The sequence below is a fragment of the Seriola aureovittata genome, chromosome 3, assembly GCF_021018895.1.
Source record: "Seriola aureovittata isolate HTS-2021-v1 ecotype China chromosome 3, ASM2101889v1, whole genome shotgun sequence".
In the NCBI taxonomy this organism is placed as follows: Eukaryota; Metazoa; Chordata; class Actinopteri; order Carangiformes; family Carangidae; genus Seriola; species Seriola aureovittata.
The window spans coordinates 24343020-24369981 of NC_079366.1; the positions used below are offsets into that span (position 1 = coordinate 24343020).

The following is a 26962-nucleotide window of genomic DNA, read 5'->3' on the forward strand; positions in this document are numbered from 1 at the left end:
CTTTTCTTTTTTTTTTGTCTGAGTTCAATTTTCCTACACATTTTCAAGTAGGCAGATGTGACGATTATATAGTCATGGAGCAAGACCAGCACAAACAGCGAGTGTGTTTACTGATAACCTGTCATGAGGTCACCAGCTGACATGTTACCTGAGGGGGGTGTGGCCTTCTCTGTCAGACTTTGTAAACAGATAGCATGGATTGGTTGCCTTGCAAAAACTCAAAATTATAATGCACATTTCTCCAAAGTCGTTTTGGTACATTCAGTAAACTCTGTGTTTGCTTTTCAAGGTAGAGTGGTAGGATTTTGTTAAATTTGATAAATATAGTTAGTAAATAAAAGCAGGTTTGCCTTCCACAAAAATACATATACATAGTTTAAAATTGAGAGTTTTTAAAATGCTCGTTCTGCAATCAGCCTACTGCAGTAATTACCACTGACCAGAGATAACACAGGAGGAGTTGATTATACATTGAACATAATTCTTAGACTATGTTGAATAAATAAATAGAAAATTAAGATTGGGTTGGGTTTTTTCCACCCATCCCTACCTTGCAGACCAATTGGCAGATGGCAGGATTGTTGACATTGTTAGGTGTCATGTTTAGATAGGCAGCAGTGAATGGAGTGACTGTCTCAGTTACATAGGCTATGTGAAACAGAGCATGACATGGATGTCTTTCTTCTATACTCCAGCACTGCGGATGGTCAGCTGGTTAAGTAGTGTATGTTGCTGCGGGTTCATTGAAGTGATGCAAGAGGTGCGGTGTCATGTGCAGTGACACATAGTTAAAATCAAATCAGATATCAAACTTGGATAGCTGCCATAACTAGTGCGTAACTAGAGCTCATAGTATTCATCTACTACCTTTTTTGATTTTGTAAATGTTGACATGTGTTTTGGGTTTGTTTTGGAATGGCTGCAAGTTTCAGTCAGTAGCTTCCAGTCCCCCAGTAATTGCTTGATTAATTCAGTTTCCATCTCTTTCATTTGCCTGGTTCTGTGTTTTGTATACAGGCCCTTGTCATAAAAAATCAATCCCTGTATTCATCTTAAAATCCTTGCATCTAGAATCCAGTTCATTTATAAATGCTGCTGTTCTGCATTTGAATATTCCTCCTGCTTAAATGGCTCACCTGCTGCAACAAGCAGCAGTAGTGTGTGTTCTGTCATTGTTGTGCTTAATCAGCTGGAAAATCATTTTTCCCTCGTTCACTTAAGCCATTAACATGCCAAGCTTCAAAGGTGCTGGGGGCATTGTAGGATATAATGCACAATAAAGCAAAGATACAACTTCTAACGTCTTCCATGTTTTAGACAAGGGATGTGTAGTTATGTATAGAATTGATTTATCTAATTTTGTATTTCAAAATTTTAAACATGATAATGAAATAGAGATGTTTTTTTTTTTTTTTTTTTTTTGCTAATTTGGTTAACCAAATGCCCTACAAACCAAGGTACCTCATCACATCAATGCAAAAATCCTATTAATGCAATACTGCCATAAAGCAACCCTGCTCTTTGGATCAGCATTGGATACATTGGCTTAATAGGCTATAACCAGAGAGCTACCTCAGTAGAAACAATGTGGCTCATGGCTCGTGGCTTTTATTATCTCACAGCATGTTGCTGTAGTGATGATGTTGTACCAACATCACTGTGTTTCCTGACACATCATGATCCATGGTAGTGTTGCTCAGGCAACCACTATATTTCCAAGTCTTCCATTGGTGTTGTTCTGTAGGGTGATCGTGAAGCCATAATGTAGCCATAAGATTGTTCCTATGGAAACTGTATGTTCTGCGCTTGAGGAGAACAGCTTATATCTGTAGGCCATGCATGCACATAACCTACATGAATTCCCCCCAGAGGATATATAAAGTATCCATCCATCCATCCATCCATCCATCCATCCATCCTACTACACTGTAGTCAGCAGTGTTGCTGTTTGCACTGCCATGGTGTAATCCTCAGTTACCTATTTAGCAAGCCTCATTCAGTGAAAGTAAAAAATATCCCTGTGTGCATGTTGATTGTCTGTGGTGTTCATGCAGTACTACAGGTGTGTGTATTTGGAAACAGGCTAAAACTGAATCTAATTTTGCACATTAGCCTCTGTTCCTCATGAAATCTCTAAAGTGTTAACACACCACTATTACTCAAATCAGGGTTTGAACTAAGCCACACTGTTGCAACATTGTCATGTCCATTGTCAGTTCACTATCAAGTGCACTTCTGGTTAAGTGTTCTTTCAAGAGACATGGAGTCAGTATATGCAGTATGTTGACGTGCACAATGTAATCTTGTTATGCAATGGTTAGACGCATGCCCATGGTTTAGAGTAACTAGATTTTTCACAATAATTCAAGTTGACATGATTTGTGATAACTGTGAGGATGCCCAGAAGGATGCTATGTAGTCTGTAGGAAATACAGTGCTCCAAAAGTCATCCTAACGTTTAGGTCAGATGTATAAACTACAGTAGATGAAAGTCTACAGAGACTGAAACGTTAGGATGATCAACAAATTGTGATGCTGAGCAAGAGCAGTGTGCAAGATATTCTGTTTTTCAAGACTCATGTTGATTAATATAATTTTCCTCCTCCGCTGGCAGAGCATTGCAATTAGGGCTGATGGATATATAGATATTTTAACCAACACAAAACTATATCAAGCCTGATTACTAGTTACAGCAATGTTTTTGTTTAGTCATTGTTCTTCAGAAATGCTGTATCCATTCAGTAATTCTGTAGGCACACTGTGAAAACATGTAGCGGACAACAAACTGGATGTTCATTGTTTCATTCTGAGAACCAGAGTATACCCTGCCAACACTGGCAGAAATTGCTGCCTGCTGTCTAATTTGGAGTCAGGGTGGAAAAGAAGTAATGCCAGTTTTTGTTTCCCAAGGCTATTCCAGTTTTCTGCTTGGATTTCCTGCTTTATTTACAGTGAAATCATTTTATATGCAAAATAAAATCTTTTGACATTTCAGGAAATAAAATGCAGATGCACAGTGAAATGTTTCAAAGCAGTTGGTGGTGGACCAATATGCATTAAAATCATCATAGTAGCCAGAACATTCTGTAGTTTGGCATACCAGTATACTACCATCACACAATCTCCTGATATTTCCATGCCACAGTGTTGATTTAGAATAAATAGGTTGCAGTTAGCTATTGTGACCATATTAACCATAAAGTGTCTTATCTTTCATTTTCAGATGGAGAAGGAGCGAAGAAAAGATGGTCTTCCACTAGAAGACAGGTAAGGTTTATAATCCATCTTATGTGGGAACAGCATCAAACTGAAACTCTTCTGTTGGCTCTTGCACACATTCACAATTGTAATGTATTACAAATTCATGACAGTCAACAGCACCAGATGAAACAGGTGTAAAAAAAAAAAAAAAAACCCAAACATTTAAACCATCTAAATTTGCTAGTTCAAACATCGGTCAGTGAAAGCCACACATACATTCAGCAACTTTTAAAGTGAATGAAGTTGATGAAAGGTTTCCACCTGTTCATGACTGGCACTTGGGAGAAGGTAGAGAGTTTTCACCAAGCTGCATAATTACGAACAAACCCAAAACCAGCATACAGATTGCATCATACTGAAGTGTTTCTCTGGTGTAGACTAGAATTATACCGTGAGACACAGACTGAAAGGAAAACTGTGGCATAGATTTGGTTTGTGAACAGCCCAATGGAAAAACAAGTTTACCACCACATCACCAAAGAATAATTGTGTGCTTCAGTACAGGCAAGAAGTGCTTTGGAAAAAAAGGTGCTCCAATGTAATGTGAACATATCCAACAAACTGCAAATTATAGTCCTGCTGTGTTGAATGGTTTATTTATTATCCAGAATCGCACTGAAGCTGTAAGGTGACATGTTTTTGTATTCACACAGACAAATGGTGTGGTGTGCTTTCAGGGTAACAGGACTGAAGGTTTCTAAAAGGCCTTTTAAAAGTCTTCCCCTGTATGCAGGCTATGTTGTTTATGTTGGTGAGTGAGGGGGTGTGTGACGGAGAGAGTTTGGGGGCGTGTGTTAGAAAGGCACAGAACCAAATTCCTGACTAATTTTAGAACTCCTTGAAAGAAAAAGGAGGGGAGGTCTGTCTTTCCCAGCTGTTTTTGTTCCTTCAGAAAATGGATGTTTACAGCAAAATATATTCAAATCTTGGTGTTATTTAGTAATAGGCTGGTGGTGTCAGTGCGTGGTCAGAAACAGAAGAATCTTGAGGCTTGTTTTGTTCCTCTTATTGAATAAAGAGTTGTTTTTAAGATGCACATATATTCTAGCTTTTGTGTTTGCTTCTGCTTCTTGTTTATATGCCTAGAGATGTATGTCAGACTGCCCAACCTGCCATATACCTAAACCAGCTCAGTATGATCCCTATGCTTAACTGTTTCTTGCCTAGGATCTCAGCATGTTAGTTACAGTTCAGCTGACTTGTCTCTGCAAGATGTTTGTAATGCTTTGCTAATGAGTTATGCTAAAGTCATGCTATTATATATCTCAATATGAAAGTATCATGTACTTGTGGCAATAGTGTGCAATAAGCTTGATGTCCAAAGAGGAAAGATGTGCTAATGACACCAAGCATTGAAAACTGGAATCCCTGCAACCATATGTAAGAATTGCAGAAAACATTGACTAATTTAGAATAACTGGTGTCGTAACAGTTTAAAAGCACTATTTAGCATTGCAATACATACTTTTTCTGCAGAAGTATGTTAAAGAGACACTCTTACTAATTGTGAGGAGTTACTATTGTGAAAACAGTTGTTTAATGTCTTCTTTGGCTCTGGAGGGAGATTCCGAATGTTAAATAACATGACTCTTATCGCAGCTTGAGCTTGGAGACTATAAATTTATATCATACGGTTGATTACCAGGCAGGGTCACTGTAATGAAAAGAGGCTATCCAGTTGCCTTATGGGCATTGTAGGTGCAAGTGTTTATGGAACTAGACCCATACTAGAGACTAAAACTCAGATATCTCAGACTTTGATTGCTTCAATTTTTGACTATTTTTTTCATACCTGTCACTTTTAATGTTGGAATATGGCTATTTTTATATCCAGGGAGGTGAGAGGCAAAGGAGGTTTTGTGGCACTGGTTGACCTTGAGCCCTCCAGAGCTGTGGACTGTGAGGCCTCTCGTGCCTGGGTTATCAGGCACTTGGCAGGCCTGCCATCACTCTCTCCCAGCTTAAAGAGCAATGCAGGCTTCAGATGCAGAATTTAATGATATCTATTTCTCAGTCCAGTCTTGTGTCAAAATGTCTTGGCTCTTCTTGGTGTCTTTTTTAGCTCTTTTTACTTTGATCTCCATAACAGTCATTTCTTGTACTACCCTTGCCCCTTCATTGTGTTGATTTAAATAGGTCTTTCTGGCACAAATCTACCCTTTACCATTGCACTGTGTTAATATTTTGTCACAAGAATTACTGTGCCATGTGATTTTAATTTCACTGTTAGTCTTATTGTTTCCCCGCTTTCTATTAACATGTGTGAACATCAGTTGACCTAAACTCTTCTCTGGTCCTAACCTCTCCCCTGGAGCATGGCTGAGGTCACTGCTAACACTGACTTTGAGTTAGATCCAGGGGATCAAATAGCGCCAAACATAACTTGTTATTTTTGTACTGTGGCAGTGGACAGAACCCTTTGACTACAGCTCAGTGGTACGCTTGTTGAAAGTTTTTCTTGAGAGCAGCTGCTGTTCAATTCTAAATACTAAGATACGAATACATATAACTGTAAATGCCCTCCTTTAGTTTTAAAGAAGTATAGGAACCTGACACTTCATGAGAACCTGACACTACTAAGCATTTAAAAAGTGTGCAGTAATCAGTTTTACATACAAATTAAAGATCCCATAATTTAAAACTTAGTTATATCTGTACCATTTATGTGTGTGTATTAATCACTTCTGCAATAGTGTTTAAGAAACCCCTGCTTTTCTGAGGGTCTCTTTCTGTCCTAGATACACACAGTCCGATGTTGCTGCTAGGTGGAAGTAACCGCCTACTATTAATCATCAAACGCTGTGATTGGAGCTGATCAACTGAGAAGGAAGCCTGGAATATTTTGTTGTGGGAGACAGTAATAAGCAACTTCATAGTTTCACAGCTTTTATTTTACAGCTAATGAAGACAAAAAACCATTGAAACCCATTCCCACAATATGGATCTTTAACCAGCATACACGCATTGTAATCAGGTAGATCATTCCTAAACATTGTCTTTTACAACTCTTTAGATGAATGAATAAGGGATGTTGGAATTGCTGACCTTAGATTTCAAACAACAATGCTAGATCTATATCAACTATTTGCCATCACACACCTCTGCAGACACAGACGACCTCATTTTCCCTCAATATTTGACCCCTCATATTCTCACCCACATGCAGTTTTTTTCCCCTCTGACTAACACAGTTTGAAGTTATACTGTTTGACAAGTTATAAATTAACAAACAATTGGAACCACAGAGAGAACGAGAGAGAGAAGCATTTGTTACATAATACGGAAAAAGGTGTCCCTCTCATCAAGTCACAGGCGCTAGGTCTACAGCAGTGACGGAGAGGAAATGCTAACCTATTGTTCTCAAACATGCAGTAAACCATGAAGCTTTCTGACACCTCAGTCACTCAGAGCAGGTGAATTAGTGGCTATGACTGGTTGAAAGGCAGAAGCTTATTGTTGATGATAATAGGTTGCAATACCAGCTACATAAATCTACAAAATAATGTCAACCCTTTAACACCAGATTAATTTAAAGCACCTGCTACTGTGCTCAGGTCTCACTGGGTAGTAACCTACAGTGAAGCATCTTATTTATAAAATAAAATGGATAATTAGAGGGATTTAGTTATTGTTTTTTGTTACTTGGCGCAGCTACTCATGCTTTTGTCCATGTGTTGGATCTCTACTTTGCATTTGGTTCACTCTGTGGCCTTTACTTTGTTTTAATTTCTGTCAATTAAGAGTTACAGTCATACTCAACTATCTTTGTATTGACTATTATCAAGCTATAGTCTATAATGGAATTTATACAAAGAGGTTATTATGTGAAGAAATGTTTATTACAGGAGGAATGATTGGCAAATAAGATTGTTGCCCCAACAGGAAAAGACTCACTTGAAACATTTCCTCATATTTGCATTTATTGTATAAACTTAGAGTACGCAGTGTTCCATGTCCATGTATGCGTGTTCATCATTGAAAGTCTTCACGAGTGACATGGCACTACCTCCTCTTCTTATAATATATTACAAGCTCAATCGGTTCAGTATTTTTTGACATTTTCCCTGAAGTATTTCAGCAGGGTAAACTACCATGAGGTGTCCACTTTTGTTTGGTCCAGTGACAGAGTCACCATTTCACCTTTAGGGTCATGCAAATCCCACAGCTCCAGTTATGAAGAGTTGCATAATGAGACATGTCCCAGAAATGGGAGAATGTGTCAGCAATCGTTTATAGCAACAGCATCTCACCATACAACCCCCAAAATAATCAAATGTTGAGAATAAATATTAAATATAAAACTGCTGTGGAACTTTTATATTTATTTGCACAGTAAGACAGTACAGAGAATAAATGCAATTAATGATCTTTCAGAAGAGATAGGAAAGGAAAAAATACAGAAAGTTTTTAACCAGTTCATCTTTAACAACAGATATCGAGATTACAAACAAAGAGATTCTTATAATAACTAATGTAAAACCAAATGCAAATCTGAGTCAGATACAGTACTGAGCAAAAGGTTTTAGTCACTAAAAGTAAAGTGATGATGCTTGTAAAAATATTGCCATGAATAGTTTTTACTTATAAATAAACAAAGAAAGTGAAGTAAACAGAAAAATAACTAAATCAAATCAATATTAATTGTGAACACACTTTGTCCTGAAAGCACCGGTTCTCCTCAGTACACTTGTGAACAGTTTTTCAAAGTACTTGGCAGGTAGACTGTTCCAAGCATCTCAGAACTTGCCACAGTGTGGATTTTGGCTGTATCAGTGTCTTCTGTCTCTTCATGTAATCCCAGACTGACTCCATGATGTCGATGTGGGCTCGGTGGGGGCCAGACCATCTGTTGTAGGTATCTTTGTTTTGCACACATTTTGTCTGATGTTTTAGATCAATTAAAAGTCTCACCCTTCTATACAAATTAGAGTATTCCAATTCTGGCCTGGTCTCAAAATCGACACTGTAGCAACTGCATGAACTTTTTGTCACTTCCTCTCCTGTACCCGTGACAGTGTTGCAGCCTGATAGTCATTTCTAGATAACAGACCCAAGAATGCTATAAGTATCTGTGGCAGATGGCCAACTGTAACTGGTATGATGAACTGTTACTAAGAATCACCTGGAGATCACTTCATGAGCTTTTTTACCTAGCTGTAATGGTCAGGAGAAGCTTCTAGATGAGGAAACTAACAACCACTCTTTGAGTGTGTTTATAACTAAATTTAGACTGTTCAGTCTGTCTCTGTGTTTTAAGGAAGTGTCACTGAAAGAAGAGTAGTTACTGTGTGAATTGAATAGATGTGGTGTTGCCACTGTGGGCTTTGCAGAATGCAGTCAAGAGTATTCTCCTCTCCTGCTGCTGTTCACTCATACTTTTACTTCCTTTTTATTTGTGCTGGTAGACATTCATGACATGTAATGTGTTTGACTCTTGTTAGCTGCGTTTTAGTGGTTTAGATGATAAATTTTTTCCATTCTTGCACTATAAATTGTGTAATTTGTTATAAAGATAAACTGAACTTGATTATAAAATACCATTCAAAACAAAAATACTACTGTGATGAGATATATCACTTAGACCTAGAAAATAATGTTGACGGGAGTCTTAAGCCCTTAAACTCTTAAAAGTCTTTAGGTGGTACTGATGGTGTGTTGACTGAGAAAAAGCTGACTCCCCTCCTGGGTTGGTTCAGGAGTTCGTATTGTTCTTGGTATTCTCTGATCTTCCTACCTGTTCATTTGTAACTAGTATTGGGGTCTTGTGATTATTTTTATTGTCCTGTGAGTAGCAGGGTCTAAGCGTGGTGAAGGTCGATCTGTCCATCTGTTTGTCTTGATATTAATGCATTTTTTCAAACCTTATAATGAATGCCAAATGACATAAAGATTGTGACGAATATTGTTCAAGCCTCAGGCCTCACACTGTTTGAGGCTTATGGTGGTATTGGTGCTGGTGAGCACACCAGTGTCCTCGATTAGAGCTGAAATAATTGATCAGTTAGTCAATTGGCACAAAATGAATTGACTAATAATTATTTTAATAATTGTGAACTGTTTATTTGCTGCTTTTCTTTGTGATATGTGACAGTAAACAGAACATCTTTGGGTCTTGGCTGGCTGTTCGGATGATGCCACTGTATTTTGATTTATTCTTTTATTTTACAATAGCATGTCTTTCTCTGCTGTTGTAACACACAAGGCTTTTGAATCCAACAGAGCCCTCACTTGAGCACGTCCCATGTCTGCTATAGCCATCAAATTACAAGTATCACATGATACATTGTTTGGCCAGTGTGTTTTTGACTTAAGCCTCACTACCGCGATTACTCTGAAAGTAGAAAAATTGATCTGTCTAGCATTTGTTTTTTGACATGTATCCCTGCAGCTTCTACCAAAGCTTTACCATGGCTCTAGATCTTAAATTTAGATTTTAAGGACTCTGCCTGTCTTCCATGTTTTTTCTCCCAAGCAATGAAAACCTTTTTTTCCAACTTCTTTGGCCAATTCCATTGGCTCATTTCCAAAATGGAAATTAAATATACAGAAAAATTACTTATTTAAAGAGAGTTACATCTGTGGCAATGATGGTACTTCTCTAATCCATATGAACACTTAAACCATAGTCTGTCCACCTACTACCTTTAGTTGGTCAACAGTTGTGTGCCTAGTCTGTCAACAGGGTTCAGTCTTGATATCACACACATACACGTATAGATGCACACAGAACCACAAATCAGCTGCTGTCTCCATGTTTTTAAGGCACCCGTTCCCAGGGCTCATTAGAGCAGGATGTTTCACACACTGTCACCAATAAAAACACAGTGGAGCTCTAAAAAAGAGCTGCTGTGACCCCACACAATTCACATTTTCACATGATCACATCCTTGTTAGTTACTTTTTTGTTGTTTATGCTGTTACATGTAACGAGTCTCTAAGTTATCTAAGTTTTATGTCTTAAGTTATAAGTGTTTTGTACTATGTGCAAGATCCCATGTTTTAAGAGTTTCCTGTTTTAACCCTGATTTGCCTGATTCCTGCTTTTTGATAAAAACATTTTATGATTTTGCTGAACTCTACAGCAAAAGATGATGTAATCATGGTTCATAATTATGTAAAGTTCTACCTGTGAATACATAGAACATTATTACAAAAATTGTATCATGGAGAAAATTACTGATATTCATTTATTTAGGACCATGATCTTGTCTCGAAAGAGCTGAAGGTGTCAAAATGTTTTTGGGTCTTATTCATAGTAAACTCCCACTTTACACAGGCTCTGAACACTTCAAGAAGATCTTTGATCAAACCCTTATTTTTACTTTGTTTGATGGTAACTGTTATTTTGTAGTGAGGATATTATTTAGTTATGCCAAGCTTTTGGAAATTTGTCTGATTTGAGATTTAATACATAGACATAACCTCTTTGCGTGATAGCTATCTAATTCCTTTGTTGGTACTGGTCCCTTTGTTAGGTGTGGAATTAGATGGTTTGTGAAGCAGCCTGAAGGTGTAATAGCTTTAACTGTTAATTCATCCCTGTGAACTGTGACATGCTCTGTTGGAAAGGAGACACCGTGTTCTTGTCCACAGTTGTTCGTAAAATGTACAAACATAGATGATCTCATGTATTACGTTTCTAGTGAAACTGATTAAATAAAAGAATTGTCCTTTGGCCTAATGTTTTTTCTTTTGATTTTCTTCTCTTCACCAGCTCCTCTCCATATACACGGGAGAATGGGAGGCCCTTGCATTTTCAGCCCCCTGCAATGGAGTTCGGGACGCAGTAAGTACTGCTCTCACTTCTTGGTTTAATATGACGTGTCTTAACAAGCATAGATGTTTCTACTTAAAATTATGAAACCTTTTTTACACACCCCACACAAGGACAAAATGTACTTCATTTCGCCATCACTCAGATTTGAATGATGTGGAAAACTCCACTGACTCAATTAAACCTGAGGTAAAGACCAGGTGACCTGTGACTGTGATGAAGGCTAGAGAAAGGGAAGAGCTCATAAAGCAAGCCCTTCAGTGTGAAAAAACATACAGGATATCCAAGTATGGCAGTAAGCTCTCTTTCCCAGCGTCCAGGCACATACTGGGGATGGTTGACCTCAGTCAAAGCAGTTAAGGACATTACTGTTTGCCTCCATACTCCCAAAACAGTCTGAATATTAGATGCTGGGGTTGGACAGCAGTCCCCATTGCCCCTGTTAAAAACAAACAGTCACAAGCAACATCTATTTTCTGATATTTTATATCATACATTTGGAATGCAGGAAGCAGTCACCTAACCATAAAACTCTAATAGAACTGTATTAATATTTGGATACAGCAATATATTTGTTTCAGGGAATTCGTACTTAATATGAACAGGAATATAACCGAAGTTCCTCACATTTGGCTTATGGTTTCCTTTTGTGTGTGTGTGTGTGTGTGTGTGTGTGTGTGTGTGTGTGTGTGTGTGTGTGTGTGTGTGTGTGTGTGTGTGTGTGTGTGTGTGTGTGTGTGTGTGTGTGTGTGTGTGTGTGTACGGACTGTGGGAACAGTCATTTTTCTACTAATCATTTCTGAGACTAGAACTATAATAATATGTGCAGATGATGTATCTGATCAAACAGGAACTGCAGAGTTAATTTTGATAGCCACAAAGAAATGGTAGAAACTATATAATTACACCACTCTACCTTCTGATTTAAATTCTGTGAAGCATGCTGTTCAGTTACTTAAAATGAAAGTCAAACACTCACAGACAAACAGGAAGTGAAAGATGCTTCGGTTGAGGTTTGACAGCAACTCAAATGAAGATGTCAAGAATCTGAAAATATGTTGTAGACTTAAAACACTTGTAGGTAAAGTTATATTGAGGGTTAAGTTGCTGTGTTTTTTTTTTTCTCACCTGGAATTGGCTGTCCTGAATTACAACAACTACAGCACTACTACAACTACTACAATAACTTTCATTTTGTATTCTTAAGTGCACAAATCTGAATATGCAGAGAAATGAAACATGCAATGAAGATGAGGAACTCTTGTTCCACGAAAAAATTAGAGAAGTCAATTTAAATTGTTAAAAAAAAAAACTGTTGTAAAATTGTACTTGTGGTAATTTGTTGTTTATAAACCACATTTTGATAATTATCAGTGTCCATGGTCAGCATTTTTACAAGTATTTTATATTCTAGTATTTTTCACTTTAGGAATATCTAATATCACCATAAAAATCTGGGTTATCTCCAAAATGGTCCATATGTGGTGTAGCTTATGTAACTTACTATGTAGGTCAAGTGCTCCAGTCCAAAAAGCTAATACTCTTATACAATACGAAACATCAACATGAAATTTACCATCTAGTATAACATAAAGATGAATCAGCACCTCTCTGGCACAGACGCAACTGTTTCTGAATAGAATTTCAAAGTGGTTGTATTTATTGCGAGCCTGTCATATTGGATTGCATTATATTGCATAGAGGCTCCTGTTATTGTTACTACCCTCCCCTGTGTATCTAAAGGAATAAAACTATAATTAAATTAAGTCACATACACACTTTGCATTATGCAAGCCCAGTCAGCTTGTGATGTAGCTTCATGAAAGTACTTCACACCCCACCTTTGTCAGTCATACATGTTTAATTCAACATCCTTTATGAATATGGGTGCATTTTTGAATGGCTGTGTTCTCACACATATTTCATGTGTGAGAACTCAGCCCCCGAAGCTTAGGTTATAAACAGAAATGTGTCTTTTAAGTAAATTGGAAATATAATTAAATGATCAATTAAATTCAATTAAATTTAATTGAATATGGAAAGGGCAGGTTGACAGAAATGAATTGGTAGCCATAGTTCATTTTCACCAGGTAAAAAATGTTAAGTGGCAACGTGTCACTGCAGAAATGGCCAAACCCAGAGAGGTCATCTTTGAGCTCTCTGGGTTTGCAACGCACAGCCTTTTCATAGCCTTTCTTATGTCCATATTTGTATATGTGGTTTTACTTCTGACACCAGGGCCTTCCTCAGATTAAAGATGAGCCCATACTTGTCACCCATCTGTTAACACACAGATGAAGGGTTTATTTTCCTCTTACAACTTCCCTATATTGACAGAATGCAAAACGCTAGCTATTCAGTGATTCCCATATCTTATTTTCAAATTACTAGGAATGCTGTCATGTGTAAACACAGACTTTTAAGTTTCATCTAACCTATATATAAACAAAAAAATTTGATATGTGAAACTGTTTCCTAGTTTTGCTCAACTAAATGTCACTTAAAAAATAAGATGCTAGTTCTCATTAATTGCAGTGTTACACACACCACAGTATAAAAAGAGGACTACAGTATTCTTGTTTGGTTTTGATATGACCGTAAACTTATGGTCATGTAACATGGAGAAATGTTGCTTGCAGTATGTGGTATCATGTAAAATTAACATTTTGACCATAGATGTGCCAATGGAAGTTGACTACTAAGTTAACTACTATAAATGTTGCATTTAAAAAAAAAAAAAATAGTAACCACCACAATCACTCCAGTTCTAATGGGTTAAATGGGCAGCAGAAGGATTTAATAGAGGCTCTTTAGAGGACTCATGAATAAGCTAACTCATACTGGATATAATTGTGTAGTGAACAGTTAAGTGCCCTTAAATTTTGGTGTGTACCTTTCTCAGCTGGCCATGGTGCTCAGTGGAGAGCCAAGTTATTTACGATGCTGTTCTGTCTTTACAGACCGCTGGGGCTGCCAAGAGCTGAAACCATATATATACACAACCCCAGCCAGGAAGTTCCTGTGACACTGCTGTCAATGTTTACATCCAGCAGGCATTTTTACATACCTTCCTTTCACAGAAGAGTAAGTGTCCATATGTGTACACCAGTCGATGCACAAGACATTCAAAAGTTAATCCTGCCGAAATAATTTTTGTATCTTATTGTAATAAATTAATGTCTCACATTTCCTCTCTGTCCTAGGTGATCCCGCCCACAGGGAAGGCATCTTTTAAACTAATTTTCCTCCCGTCTGAGGAGGGCAATGTAGAAAACACATTATTTATAAACACATCGGCCCATGGGCTGCTGTCATACCAGGTCAGTTCCATGAATACACCTCCCGCTGTATAGTCTCAGACTGTTGGGGTGAAACCCCCATTGTAATGCATGTGGTCCTTCTTCTTCCTCAACTTTCCTCTCCAGATAGTAGAGTGAAAGTTTGTTATATTATCACAATATGAGTTTACCAACAGCATTAGTCATATCAAACTTTGTTTTTCCTTAAATAATTATAATCCAAAATAGCAGCAAACCAGACTGCTGCTCAGAACTTTGCCAGCATCCATAATATTTGTTTCTTCTTTTCATCCCACATGCTCATGCTCATAAACAAAGGATGTCAAAAACTTTATTGTTTATGCTGTTAGGAATTTGATCATGCAAATGATGTCGGACCTTTGTTCAAAAAAATAACTAAAAATGTTCTCAAGTAGGTCACTGTCAAACTAGTAGACACTTGACAAAAAAAGGTGTAGTTGTCGTTTCTTATGAAAATCAATCGATTCAGTATTTCACTAATGCCTCAAGCTAAAAAAAAACACCCACACAAGCAGTGCTTCTGTTCTTGCAGATTTTATTACTGCATTTTAAATTTTGGTTTTCCTTGACCTTAGTAGACCCATGTTTGTGCAGTGTGCTACCAGAGAATAAGAATATGGTCTGGAAATGTGCATTGACATGCATTAAACGGACATATTCGCACTCCAGTCCCTGAGTCTGTCTTGTTGTTCCACCCTAACTGTTTTGCTATAACTTTAGCCACTTGAGAGTTTATCTGATCTCCATTTACTTAAATTGTACAAACCTTGATTACCATTCTTAGTTATATTTAAACTATGTGTCCTTCAGGACAGTTACAATGTTAGCTCTTGGAAGCTGGATTGAGAATTACCTACAGAGGTTTACTCCAAAAGCCTTAGAAATGTTTGTTAAGTGTAGCTGTGAATTTTGTACATGGCATATTAAACCTGCACGTATGATATGAACTTATTAATGGCAAACACGTCCAGGCATGTAGACACTTGGACTCTTTTGTACAACCTCCAACAGTGCCACTCCCTTTACATGTTTTAATAATTTTTTATGAGCCCAACAACACAGATCTTTCATGTGTATTTTTTTCACTTTCAACATTACATGTCCATTTGTTCCCTTTTTTGTCCAAACTCCAAAAGTCTAAAAATGCTATCCTTTGTGGTGGTGCATTACTTGCCAAGTAACCTTGTGGAGTATTTCTTTTTATTTATAACCACAAAATCTTAACAACCATGTTACAAACTGTTTCAAAAGTTCAGTTCAGGTCCACTAAATGACACTGCTCTTTTGTTTCCTTGTTGACTGCCTGGACTCAATATAATGCACACAGTGTGGAGAATCCTTTTAATAATGTTAACTGTTCTTTTTCCAGGTATTTGGTGTGGGAGTTAACCGGGGTTCATTAAAGTCTGTCCAAAGAAAGGATAGTCTGCTAGTATTCCCTCACATCCAGAGCATTAAGCTGACCCAAACTCAGGTATGTGTTTAAATGTCTGTGGATTGGTTTGTGCATGTCATACAGATAAGTGAATAAGGGCTCATCATTGGAAGCAGCTGATTTCCCCTTTCCTGCCAGCCCTGATAAAGAAACGGCTGCATACATACACACAGGGGCTTTGTGATACACACTTACAAGCACTTGTTGTGGTGAAATTACTGAATGTGTGTTCAAGTCAGCATGAATAATCCCACAAAATGTTTTTCTTTTTTTTCATGGTTAAAAATGTAAATATTTGCATGTAGAGTATAACCATAAAAACTCAATTTGAAATTATATGAGCTTAGTATAATCTTTCATTTGTATGTACATTTCAGAACCATGTGTGTAAAAAAAAAAAACAAAACAAAAAAAAACACTGAACACCAATGACAAATTAGTGCAGTTTTAGAAACGAGCAAAGGCAGTGAAAGTGTGTGACGAGTTATCTGAGAGGGATCCTGCCTCCACAACAGGAAGTGGGGTGGCAGTTGCAAAATGTCAACTTGGCCAAGTGCAGAGAAACTGTAGCTCTCACAATCTCTCAAAACCGCTACTGCCTATGCTACATGCAGCTTTTTTTCCCTCTGAATGAGCTCCCCGTGTTTTAACATATGGTTAAAAAAAAAACACTCTCCACGTATACAGCACACTTCTCATCCTTCTGAGGTTCAGCACCATGTTGGTCCACTTGCTCTAAAAATATATATTGTGTTAGTTTTTCTTCTTTGCATTTCTACTTCATATAACACATATTTATTACCTACCCTTTTCAGTACCTTTTATGCTTGTCACATACAGGCTTAAATGCAGATGTGCTTGATGTCAATCCAACAGGCAAAAAATACAAAATATGTTAGAATAAATATAATTGCATAAAATAAATATGACTGCATAGAGTCAAACAGAATAGGCAAGTTTGAAGAGGTGTGTTTTGAGGTGGAATTATACTGCTCCTTTTATGTTGTTCTTTAAGCAACCAAACAAAAAAGCTGCTCTGTTGAAGTATTTAATTGCTATAATGTGTAGTGCACTGTCCCACCAGAATTCAGCCAAGCCTTACTGATTACTGAAATGCATTGTAGCACATATAAAATAGATTTTAATGTTCATATTAAGCCATTTAATCCCTGATTGTGTTGCCTCCTGCAGGAAGATACCTCCAACATCACTATACTGGGTCTGCTCCTGGAGTGCAGCTTACCGAAGAGCTTGTTCAACAATCTTCAGGTACTTCTTTGCCTCAGATCTTTTTCAGTAGTTCACATTGCCAAATGTCGTCAAGTCCTTGAATGGATCGTTAAAAATGCACATGCTTGAATTTGCAGACAGTGGTTTTTCAGTTGACATGGGGCGGTCTTTGAGAGAAGTAGTGCAGTTGACCACATACATGTTTTTATGATATGTTATTACATAATTACATTACATTTTCAGTTTGTTCGTACTTTGCAAAAATGGAGCTGAGTCTTTATCATTGCTCTAGTCATGCCCATGTCCTCTGAGCAGAAGGCCAGGTAGTCTAAAACTTCAACAGACAGCCGGGCTCGTCATCTGAGCACCTTCTGTTTTCTCAAGAACCCCCGAGGAGGGTGAGATTTCCTGCCAGACTTTTAATTGCTTTCTCAAGAGACTATAATTGACACAGGTCTCCCAGTGGTTTTGTGGTGCAATACTCATGATGCAAGAGACGGCTGTGGACAACCTAACTATACAGTCATAATTATACAAACTGAAATCATCCATACATTCTGTTGCATGAGTGTCCCGGCTGTGACCTTCGGCTCGTATCCAAGATCAACACTTGCTCCTTAGTTCTTTTTCAGGACTCCTCAAAATTGTGAACTGGCCATTGGTCAGTGTCGATTCTGCCCACAGATTAAATGAGCCTTGCAGTAAGTTAGCAGCAGCCTTGATTTCAAGGGATTAGGTTTGCTATTGCAGTCCTTGAGCCTTGGTGGCACCAAGCCAGGGCGTCTGTCTACAGGTCGTCAAGTGGTGAATCACCCACTGAGGCAAGCCCCAGTTTGCTGTAAGATTTGCACTGTCCCGCTGCTGATCTGTCAGTTTCAAGAGGGTGTTAGTCACAGGGTGGGTGTTAGTAGTACGTTACTGCCCGCTTGTTTCTGTCTGTTGAAGTACAGTAACAGTTGGTCAACAGCAAAGAAAATAATTTTTCCACTATCACTGATTTTCTGTCCACTGTCCCCTCAACAACTTGATAATTTGTAAAATTCATACATTCTTTCCCTCCACATTATATCCGGATTGTCCTTTTGTCTATCAACATGACTCTTCAGCTTTCAGTTTCTCATTGTTCCGCTGTTTGTCTTTTTTATTTCTTATCTGAATCTGTTTGGTGCATGACTGGTATGCCTTTCCTGTCCCGTCCCAGGGGTCCTGCCTCCAGAGTGAGGAGCGCCTCAGTCTGCAGATTAATCTGTCGGCGCGTGGAGACCGGCCCACTGACCTGGACAAGCTCAAGCCTTACGTCATTGAGCACATTCTGGTGCTGCTGGTGGCCCCCACTGATGGAGAGGCTGCAGTAGGTAGGTGTCTATGACCTTTCTGACCCACTGTCTGGAGGCAAATTCACTACGGGAACATGACAGTGTGCTGCACTGCACAGCATTACTAAAGGAAACCATACAGTCTGATTATGACTGTTTGTCTGTCATAAATACCATTTCAGTATGGAGAGAGAAACATCCACTCTAGCAAATTTCTGCTTTGTCAGCCTCGAGTCAAAGTACTTCAGTCAAACTCTTATCTGTCAGACTTTCTGTGGTGGACCGCTATCATAGCAAAGGTTCAAGGGATCAAAATATGATTACACATTGATGTAAGGTCTAAACCTAATGAAGTTACTGCAGTTCCTGTGGCTGCTTTTTCCTTTTATTTGACTTGTTTACTTTGACTCATGGGAAAAAATAATGTGTTGGTGTTATTGTTTTGAAAGAACTGTCAGATGAGAGGCATCAGAAAAATATGAGGAGACATTAGTTCCACTTTCCTGGTCTCACTTTGCAAAGTAGCACATAGGCTGAAGATCAAAGAACAAATGAAATACACCACTACACAGTATGTTCCTCCACATCATTGGTTTACTTTCAATGGTTTTGGAGTGAGCACTCACAAAGGCTTTGTCTTTTAAGTGAACCAAATTTGTGTTTCTAAACACATGTCATACTGCTTTTACATTCAGTGTTAGACTTTCTGTCAGTAGCAGACTGTGACTTGACTTGTTATAACGTTCTGTCAAACTGGTTATGCGAACAAGGATGTCATTTGTAATTTCCTTTCTAAGGAAATCTGTGTCTGGTTTGGTAAGCAGGTTTCAGCAACTTCTCATGACTCTCAAAGAATGTAAGCAAAATCTTACCATAGCAGTAGATGGATAGATAGATTTGCAAATATATCAGGTTCACATATAACCGTGTAAACTTATCAGTACTTATATACAATACTGTGCATATGTGCTCTGTTACTATTTATCTGTTGATTTTTCTGTTTCCTGCAGGGGAACCAAAAATAGGAGTTTATATGTTAAATTCTGGAGGCAAGAAGCTCTACATAAAGGTGAGTTTTTGTCTTTGCTTCATCATAGCCTCTAGGTAGCATTATTTAGGCTTTGAAAAGATGTTTTTACATCCACAGGAAATGCAGGTGCTGTCAAAAGTAGAGGCTAGCGTGGAATTCAATCAGGTTCCTCTGAAACCAGAAGCAAAAAACTTTACTGAAGTGGCTACCCTAGCCTGCAGAGGTGAATAGTCCTTTCATTCCCAATAATCTCCTCTCAAAGTGCAATTTCATTTGACCCAAATGTGTTGAAATGTTTGACCAATGAAGTTTATCTGTTGTCAGGTTCATTGCCAGGCCATGGAAGGAAATGTGTAAGTCATATCAGTTTAAAAATTCTGGGAAACAGTACAAGCCACAGCTTCCCTGGACTACATATCACACACAGGTAATGTGGAGACCCTTTGCCATTTTCCTCTGTAGTTGTCCTAAGACACTATTAGATTTAAGGAAAGCTTTTTGTCCTTTGTTTGAACACACTGCAGTTATAGCAAGGGAAGTACACATATTTATTGTGTTTCTCATCATTAGGATAAGGTCCATGACAGCAATTGTTTAAACACTTAGGAAGTGTCATTAACATTTGATACAGATTAAAGGAGTCATTCTGTAATTTTAATGTTATTTTGTTGTTCCTTTCTGCAAATGGACCATGTGGGGATTTATTCAGCCTGTTCCATGTGAAACAAAGAGATGCAGACCAGGTGGATCTGTGGCTGACAAACCCTCTCCTCCTGCCCCTCACTGTGATGAATGCCAGCCTCTCACAGAAACTGCAGGGAGTAATGAAGGTATGCACTACTGCTTCGTGTAATGATAGGAAGCAGGTCTAATTGCATATTGATAAAAGGATGATTAGCAAACATTCTGATGTTTCATTCTATGGTTCCACCCATTTATCATATGAATGCCAAATTCAGGACAGTATTTGACACTAATGTCTCTGCTGCCCCCTGTCTGTCAGATGACGAACTTCAGCGGTCCACTGACAGTTCCCCAGGGCTGCTGGCGGATTTTGACCCTACAGCTGCTCAGCAAGGCCCTGCCTGTCAATCAGCTGTCCACTCTGAGTCTGGATACCAGCCTGGGCTCAGCCCTGCACATCCCCCTCTACTTTCACTCTACTCCTTCCAAGGTAAACGGGCAGCTCTTGCGGTTAGTTAGTAGTATGTCAGATTTGGGATCAGTATACAAGATCAGATTTTGTAATTGATAATGTGTTCATTCTCACAGCATGAGGAAGTGGTGTTTGAGGCAGAACGAGAGTGTGGGCGACCTTGCCCGCTCAGATTGTCTGAAACAGGTGAGACAAGCATTTTATAATCCCTTGTGTGAGAGAAAAAGTCATAATCTGATTTTTTTTATTGTTCAATAATTAACTTTTTTCTCTTTTACAACAGCCCATTCAGAGTGGCAGCGTTCTCTTCTCCCAGACTTTTTCCCCTCGTCCTGGGATGTAGACAGCAAACTGGCTGCTGAACTCTGTTCTCGATGGCAGAACCACAAAGACAAACTCCCTTGCAGGTCCGTCTTAGATGCAGCACACTGCTTTCCTCTTTATGCCATTGTAAGCCTTGTAGTTGGTCATAACGCATCATTAAGGTCTTTAATCATGTGAATCCTTTTGTACTCTCAGGTGGCCCAGACTACCTATAGACACATCCACTCCTCTGGATTTTGGTGCTACACCCGTCAATGAGAGCAAGGTGGGCAACCCTTAAAGATTGTGAATGATGGTTTGATTGGAATTGGAATGGATTTTTTGAAGATAGACTTAAAACCTGTGACATTTGTCTAATAGAAGAAGTGTTTTCACATTTCAGGTGAAGACTTTCATGCTGAAGAATCCTTCCTCTTCAGTGGTTTCTGTAGAGATTCGAATCCTCTCCCTGTACCCAGCACCTTTACAGGCTCTGGACCTCCTAACCAAATGGTACGCAGAGAACAGTAAATGTTTTATGTCACAGGGAATGATTCTATTGAAACATATTTTCTGCTTTAACTGTTTTGTGCCATGATGCTCCAGCACATTGCTTTAGTTAATTTCTTTAATTGTTTTCTTTGTCAGGTTTAATATCAGCCCCCTCTCTGTCAACATCAGCACCACAGAGTTTTCTCTGTTGGCTTCTCTACCAAAGGTAAATCCCTTAAAACACTCTTGGGAAATAAAGTTGTGGCGCAGTTTAATCTTTTAGTATTTACTCATAGTATTTTGGCCTACAGGATGTAATCCTTATCTAACTTCATCGATTCATTAAACACATGGACAACACTGGTATTCTTGAAATGCTTCAGTCTTGCCTATGTTGACTCCCCTGCTAATTTTCCCCACTTCTCTCTGTGCGTGTGTTCAGGCAGGTGAGAATGTGGAAGACATAACACGAGAGGGTGTCCTCCGTCTGCTGCTGCAGCCCTGGGAGGCCAGAGAGGTCGCTGTGGTCTTCACTCCCTCTGAACACAAACCAACCACTACCATTCTTATTATCAGGTACTGATTCAAATTAATAGGATGAGTATGTCCGTAGCTTTTGAATATACAGTATATGGTGTTTAGTTTTTGTGATAGTGTAAGATTTAAAGCTTCTTAAGAGACAGTTTGCTTTGATGGTTAATTTTGTCGCCTGCTATTTTTAAGCCATTTGCTTTCCTATAAAGATGCTGTAGAAAGTGTGTCACAACCCACTTCAATAAGACAGTTAACTGGCTGAAACTGAAAATCTGACTGTTATTCTTGAATTTTGTACATGGAAAAAACATAAAATCTGAAACTGAAGAATAAACTTAAAAGAAGGTAAAAAAATAAAACTGCTTTCAGTCTAATGTTAATTCATACCTCTCTTTTTTTTAACGTGTGAATCAAAGCCTTAGTTTGTGTGTGTTCTTAACTGTTTTTCAGGAACAACCTGACAGTGTTCGACATGGTGACAGTGCAAGGCCATGGAGCGAAAGAGCTGCTCAGAGTCGGAGGAAAACTACCCGGCCTGGGAGCCTCCCTGCGCTTCAACGTTCCTCAGTCAACTCTAATGGAGTGTCGTGATGGTGAGATTGACATTTACATTCAATGTAGATAAAGTACTGTTAAGTAATGTTGTCTTTAACTTTAGAAGTAAGTATTCACTTCACAAATGGCTAAAACGTTACTATACGTCACTCCTAGGTCTGCGCACCAACAAGCCGCTTTTCGCCATCAGAAAAAGTTTCAAGGTGGAAAATGCCGGAGAGCTTCCTCTGACAGTCATGTCAATGAATATAAATGGATATAAGTGTCAGGGATTCGGCTTTGAGGTGCTGCAGTGTCGCTCCTTCAGCCTTGAGCACAACACCTCCTCTGAGATCACCATAGCGTAAGTGGAATTTTAGCCAGCTTTATTGTTTATAACTTTTTTAATATCTGCCTTGCTTAGTATTTAGATTATGTTGACATGTAATATCTTTAGTACTTGGTGTATATTACACCAGTAAGTCAGTTACAATTAATGCTGCTAGACTCTTAACTGGAACTACAAGAAGAGAGCACCATACCCCAATTTTCACATCCCTTCATTGGATACCTGTTGCTTCAAGGATACAGTTCAAAATTCTGTTAATCACATATAAGGCATTAACTGATTCAGCTCCAAACTACATCTCTGGCCTGCTAAGCTCATGTCTTTTAGGATTTAGTGACATCTATTGGTGAGATTGCAACCAACTGAATACCTCTTCCCTCATCCCGTCTTTTGCAAGCGTGTGGGAGAACTGATGGTGGGATTCAGTTAATGTAAAAATGCAAAAGGCCCTCTCTGAAATATGGTGGTGCAACATGGCGAGATAAGAAAGGCTGATTCTAAGTTAACAAAAACACAACACAATTCTACACACTGGTCCTTTAAGAAAAGTTCCAAAGTTTTATCATTATTATTTTTTTATCCTCTCTCATTGTCTCTACATGTCTCTCCCCTCAGGTTCACCCCAGACTTCACCTCGTCCTGGGTGATCCGGGACCTCACTCTGGTGACATCTCGTGGCACCTCTTTTCCTTTCACCCTCAATGTGACGCTGCCCCACCACATGTTGCCTCTCTGCGCTCAGGTAGTTCCTGGACCAAGCTGGGAGGAAACCTTCTGGGTGATTACCCTCATCTTCACATGGTTAGTATCTTCTAAGTGGTTATTTCATTAAAGGATCTCCCCCACAAACATTTTAATAGTCTAGACTTGTTTAATGAACAACTGAAATGAAAATCCTCTTCCCATTGAGAAATTCAGAATCAATTAATGTGATAATATGGAGAGAACATAGGCCCTAAGTTTACACCTTCTGTCACTGGTCCTGTTACGTTCCATTCTGAACACAATAACAAACATACAGATCATGTAAAAGTTGTGTTGATCTCTGATCAAAAATGAGTAGAGAGCAGGTGCATGTCAAAAAATATGACAGATTATTAGAAAGAGATCATTCTAATCCTTGTTAAACTAAGTAAACAAAGTTTTTTGTAGGTCAAATCTTCTAATAATTTTTGTTTTTCTGTTCTTTGCAGCTTCTCACTGTTTGGTGTGTGTCTGATGGCATTCCGTCAGGCTCATTATATCCTGAATGACTTCTCCACACCCAGCATCAGAAGCAACCACAACTCTGTCCTGTCCCGGGAGAACGGCTCCTTCAACAATATCACACCCAATGGAGTAAAGTATGTCCAGTGTTCTTTTCAGTTGTTTCCCTGCACACTTCATTGACTGTTTACTGTTTGCACAAAGTCAAACACTGCACATGGATTTTTTTCTGGTGTTGAAACACTATCTTTTTGTGTCTCATTCGTGCAGTAAAACAAAGGGAAGTTGTAAGAGCTATGTGGACACCTGTACCACCTCTGATAAAGGTAAGGGGCGTGGCTCTCCAGCTTTGGCCAACAGCCCCGCCCCACGTCCTCAATCCTCGAAGAAAGGCTCCTCGACTACCCCATCCCAACCACAAAAGAAACACAAGGTTTCACTTTATTACACCAAATACAAGTCCAGCTCGTCCGCAGCAGCTGGTGCTGTGACAATGGATGAAGAACACGAAGACCAGACTCCGGACGCCCCCCTGACCCCAGACCCCGATGTCTGCAACAACAATGAACCAGCTTTCATCAGTGAGCTGGATAAAAAGACATCCGCAGACTTTAAAGAAGACCCCAACAGAACTATAGAAGATAGAGTGCCAGCAGTTATGTTTCCCATGGAAATGCCTGCTGATTTCCCAGATAACATCACATTGGGCCCAGGACCTAGACCAGGCCTGTTAGTGTGCAGTCCTGTAGAGAAGAGCTGCACTGAGCACTATGCAGAGAAGATCAACTCTGAGAAAAGGGACAGTTCTGAACTAGTGGTAAGAAAGGGGCTGCAATTTATAATCCCAATATCTATTGCAAACAGTACAATCTAATGGGTCCCTATGAAAAACTAACCATCATCACTTTATGGTTTTAACCACTCCAGCTGAGAGACGACGGCAAAGGCCAGAAAAAGAATGCACCGAGCACAGAGACTGGCACTGCACCAGGGAATAATAAGGGAAAGAGGAGTCGCAGGAAGACAGAAAATATCTCCAGGTAGACCACGATTTACCTATGTTTTCATCTATGAATCACTTAACATTAATTCTGATATTTCATAGTAAAATACCATGATACTGGTCTTGCTATTTAAAGATGAATAAAGAGCTACGTTACATTCTGTCAGTGAAACTAAATATGAGATACTGTGTTATCAAGCATGTAACAGTAAGATAAAATTTGTTATGTTTGTGTGATTACTGCACTAGTGCTCCTGACCACAATGTGATAGTGATGCCAGAGAGGGAGAAAGAGCCTGATTGGAAAACAGGGGACCGTAACATCACCGGAACCCGCAACAGGAATCGCTGCTGCAACACCTTCAAGTCAGAAGCACTAAAGCCTGGAAATATTGCTGAGAGCCCCCTCAAACAAAACGGTGGGAAGACTTGACCTGTCACAGTTCTCTGTAGCATTCCCAATTCAAGCACAACTGAACAATTGATTTTAATGTTTCTGGCTTTTGTTGATTTGTTATAGGTGTGTGTCCTGCCCGCACTCGAAGAAAGTGTCCTACAGAGAGGCGTGGCGGTGGTGTGTGTGAGTCAGGTTCAGACTCCGGCAGCTCATCAGGCAGTGTGAGGGCCAGCAGAGGGAGCTGGGGCAGTTGGAGCAGCACCAGCAGCATGGAGGGAGACAAGGACCCTAGTGCCCGGACACACGCCTGCACTACCTCATCCAGAAAAAGTATGGAGCACTTGTGCACTACATTATCTAGGAATATAAGAACTGCAGTAATTTCCTCTTTTTACTTTATAGTTACATTATTCTATGCAACAAGTTTCATAATTTTCCCACAATCAGGTGCATAACCCAAAAAAAATAGACAGACACAAATCATCAATAAGAATTATGATTTGCCAAATGTTGACACTTTTTGTTTTTTACAGGGGACTCCATGCAGTACAGTGTCTACCCAGTAGAGAGAGACTGCTACCAGACCATGAATACAAACTACAAGGCTCTGAGGTACTAGATCAAACACAAACACACACACACACTCGGGACAGACTGATGATTGTATGAGCCATGGCAGAAACATGCTCTTACCTTAGGGTTTGTTAGCAATTGTCAGCTAAAGATTAATACTAGTCTGTCTATGTTTTAATGTGGACAACATTTTGGATTGTCATGGATTGTACTGAGCACTATTAAGTTAAATAGAAATGTAGGTAATTTGGTATATATGTAATATAGTGCAATATACAGTATGTTGCAGTATAGTCAATTCTATTAGTGTTTCTATTATTAACATCTATCCACTTGTCACCATGGTCAGGCCACTGTTGTCTGAGAGACGACTGTGAACATTTTTTTTTTCATCCAATCCCTGTTTGACATGTAACCTTTGCCTTCTCTCTGTTCAGCATGAACAGTTTGTACCGTAAAGACTTGTGCCAAAGCCCAGATCCCACAGCCTCCTCCTTTGCCCCGAGTTTTGCTGCTGTTGCTGCAGGAGTGGACAGGAACATGGGTAAAGGCATTCATAACAAATGCATACTTGCTGTGTTTTTTAAGGTTAAGCAAAGTTTAAAACTTCTTCAACTAACAGACTCTAGCATTACTTCTAATTTCTAATGGGAAGTTGTTGGGTTCTTCCTTAGACCTGACCGGTCAGTATTTGCCTGAAGAGACGTGGTCGGCTCCATCCATACCCCTCACCAATGAGTTCAGATACAACACCACTGAGGCGCTGCCCTACATACCTCAGCCAGCACCCACCAGCTCATACAATGGGTAGGTGTTTGAATGCATGTTAGTTAAAGCTCCACTCATGTTTTTATTTCAACAGGAAATTAAATATCTGTCTGTAATATAAAATGGGTTGTTCCTAGTCACAAATACAGCACAAAACAGCAGTTGAACATTTTAGCAATCTAAGATAATTTTTTTAGGAGTTGGTGGAGACAGAATTGACCTGATGAGAGACAGTATTTAACTTGTATTTGTCAGGTGGACAGAAATTTTACCCCACATAA

At 39.0% G+C, this 26962-nt stretch overlaps 1 protein-coding gene across 1 annotated transcript in view; it reads left to right on the top strand.

Moving 5' to 3' along the window:
- tmem131l (transmembrane 131 like) overlaps positions 1 to 26962 on the top strand; it is a 31842-nt gene that overhangs the window by 1521 nt on the left and 3359 nt on the right. The window contains exons 3-31 of the mRNA XM_056371956.1: positions 3224 to 3267; positions 10976 to 11047; positions 13996 to 14119; positions 14239 to 14355; positions 15725 to 15829; positions 16982 to 17059; positions 18222 to 18375; positions 19347 to 19405; positions 19484 to 19589; positions 19691 to 19793; positions 20076 to 20196; positions 20370 to 20540; positions 20639 to 20708; positions 20806 to 20929; positions 21042 to 21111; positions 21229 to 21338; positions 21474 to 21543; positions 21760 to 21893; positions 22302 to 22444; positions 22563 to 22749; positions 23350 to 23535; positions 23928 to 24077; positions 24211 to 24757; positions 24868 to 24980; positions 25193 to 25362; positions 25464 to 25670; positions 25874 to 25952; positions 26351 to 26457; positions 26588 to 26720. Of these exons, the coding sequence (XP_056227931.1) occupies positions 3224 to 3267; positions 10976 to 11047; positions 13996 to 14119; positions 14239 to 14355; positions 15725 to 15829; positions 16982 to 17059; positions 18222 to 18375; positions 19347 to 19405; positions 19484 to 19589; positions 19691 to 19793; positions 20076 to 20196; positions 20370 to 20540; positions 20639 to 20708; positions 20806 to 20929; positions 21042 to 21111; positions 21229 to 21338; positions 21474 to 21543; positions 21760 to 21893; positions 22302 to 22444; positions 22563 to 22749; positions 23350 to 23535; positions 23928 to 24077; positions 24211 to 24757; positions 24868 to 24980; positions 25193 to 25362; positions 25464 to 25670; positions 25874 to 25952; positions 26351 to 26457; positions 26588 to 26720 (3854 nt within the window). The remainder of the gene's footprint in view (positions 1 to 3223; positions 3268 to 10975; positions 11048 to 13995; positions 14120 to 14238; positions 14356 to 15724; positions 15830 to 16981; positions 17060 to 18221; positions 18376 to 19346; positions 19406 to 19483; positions 19590 to 19690; positions 19794 to 20075; positions 20197 to 20369; positions 20541 to 20638; positions 20709 to 20805; positions 20930 to 21041; positions 21112 to 21228; positions 21339 to 21473; positions 21544 to 21759; positions 21894 to 22301; positions 22445 to 22562; positions 22750 to 23349; positions 23536 to 23927; positions 24078 to 24210; positions 24758 to 24867; positions 24981 to 25192; positions 25363 to 25463; positions 25671 to 25873; positions 25953 to 26350; positions 26458 to 26587; positions 26721 to 26962) is intronic.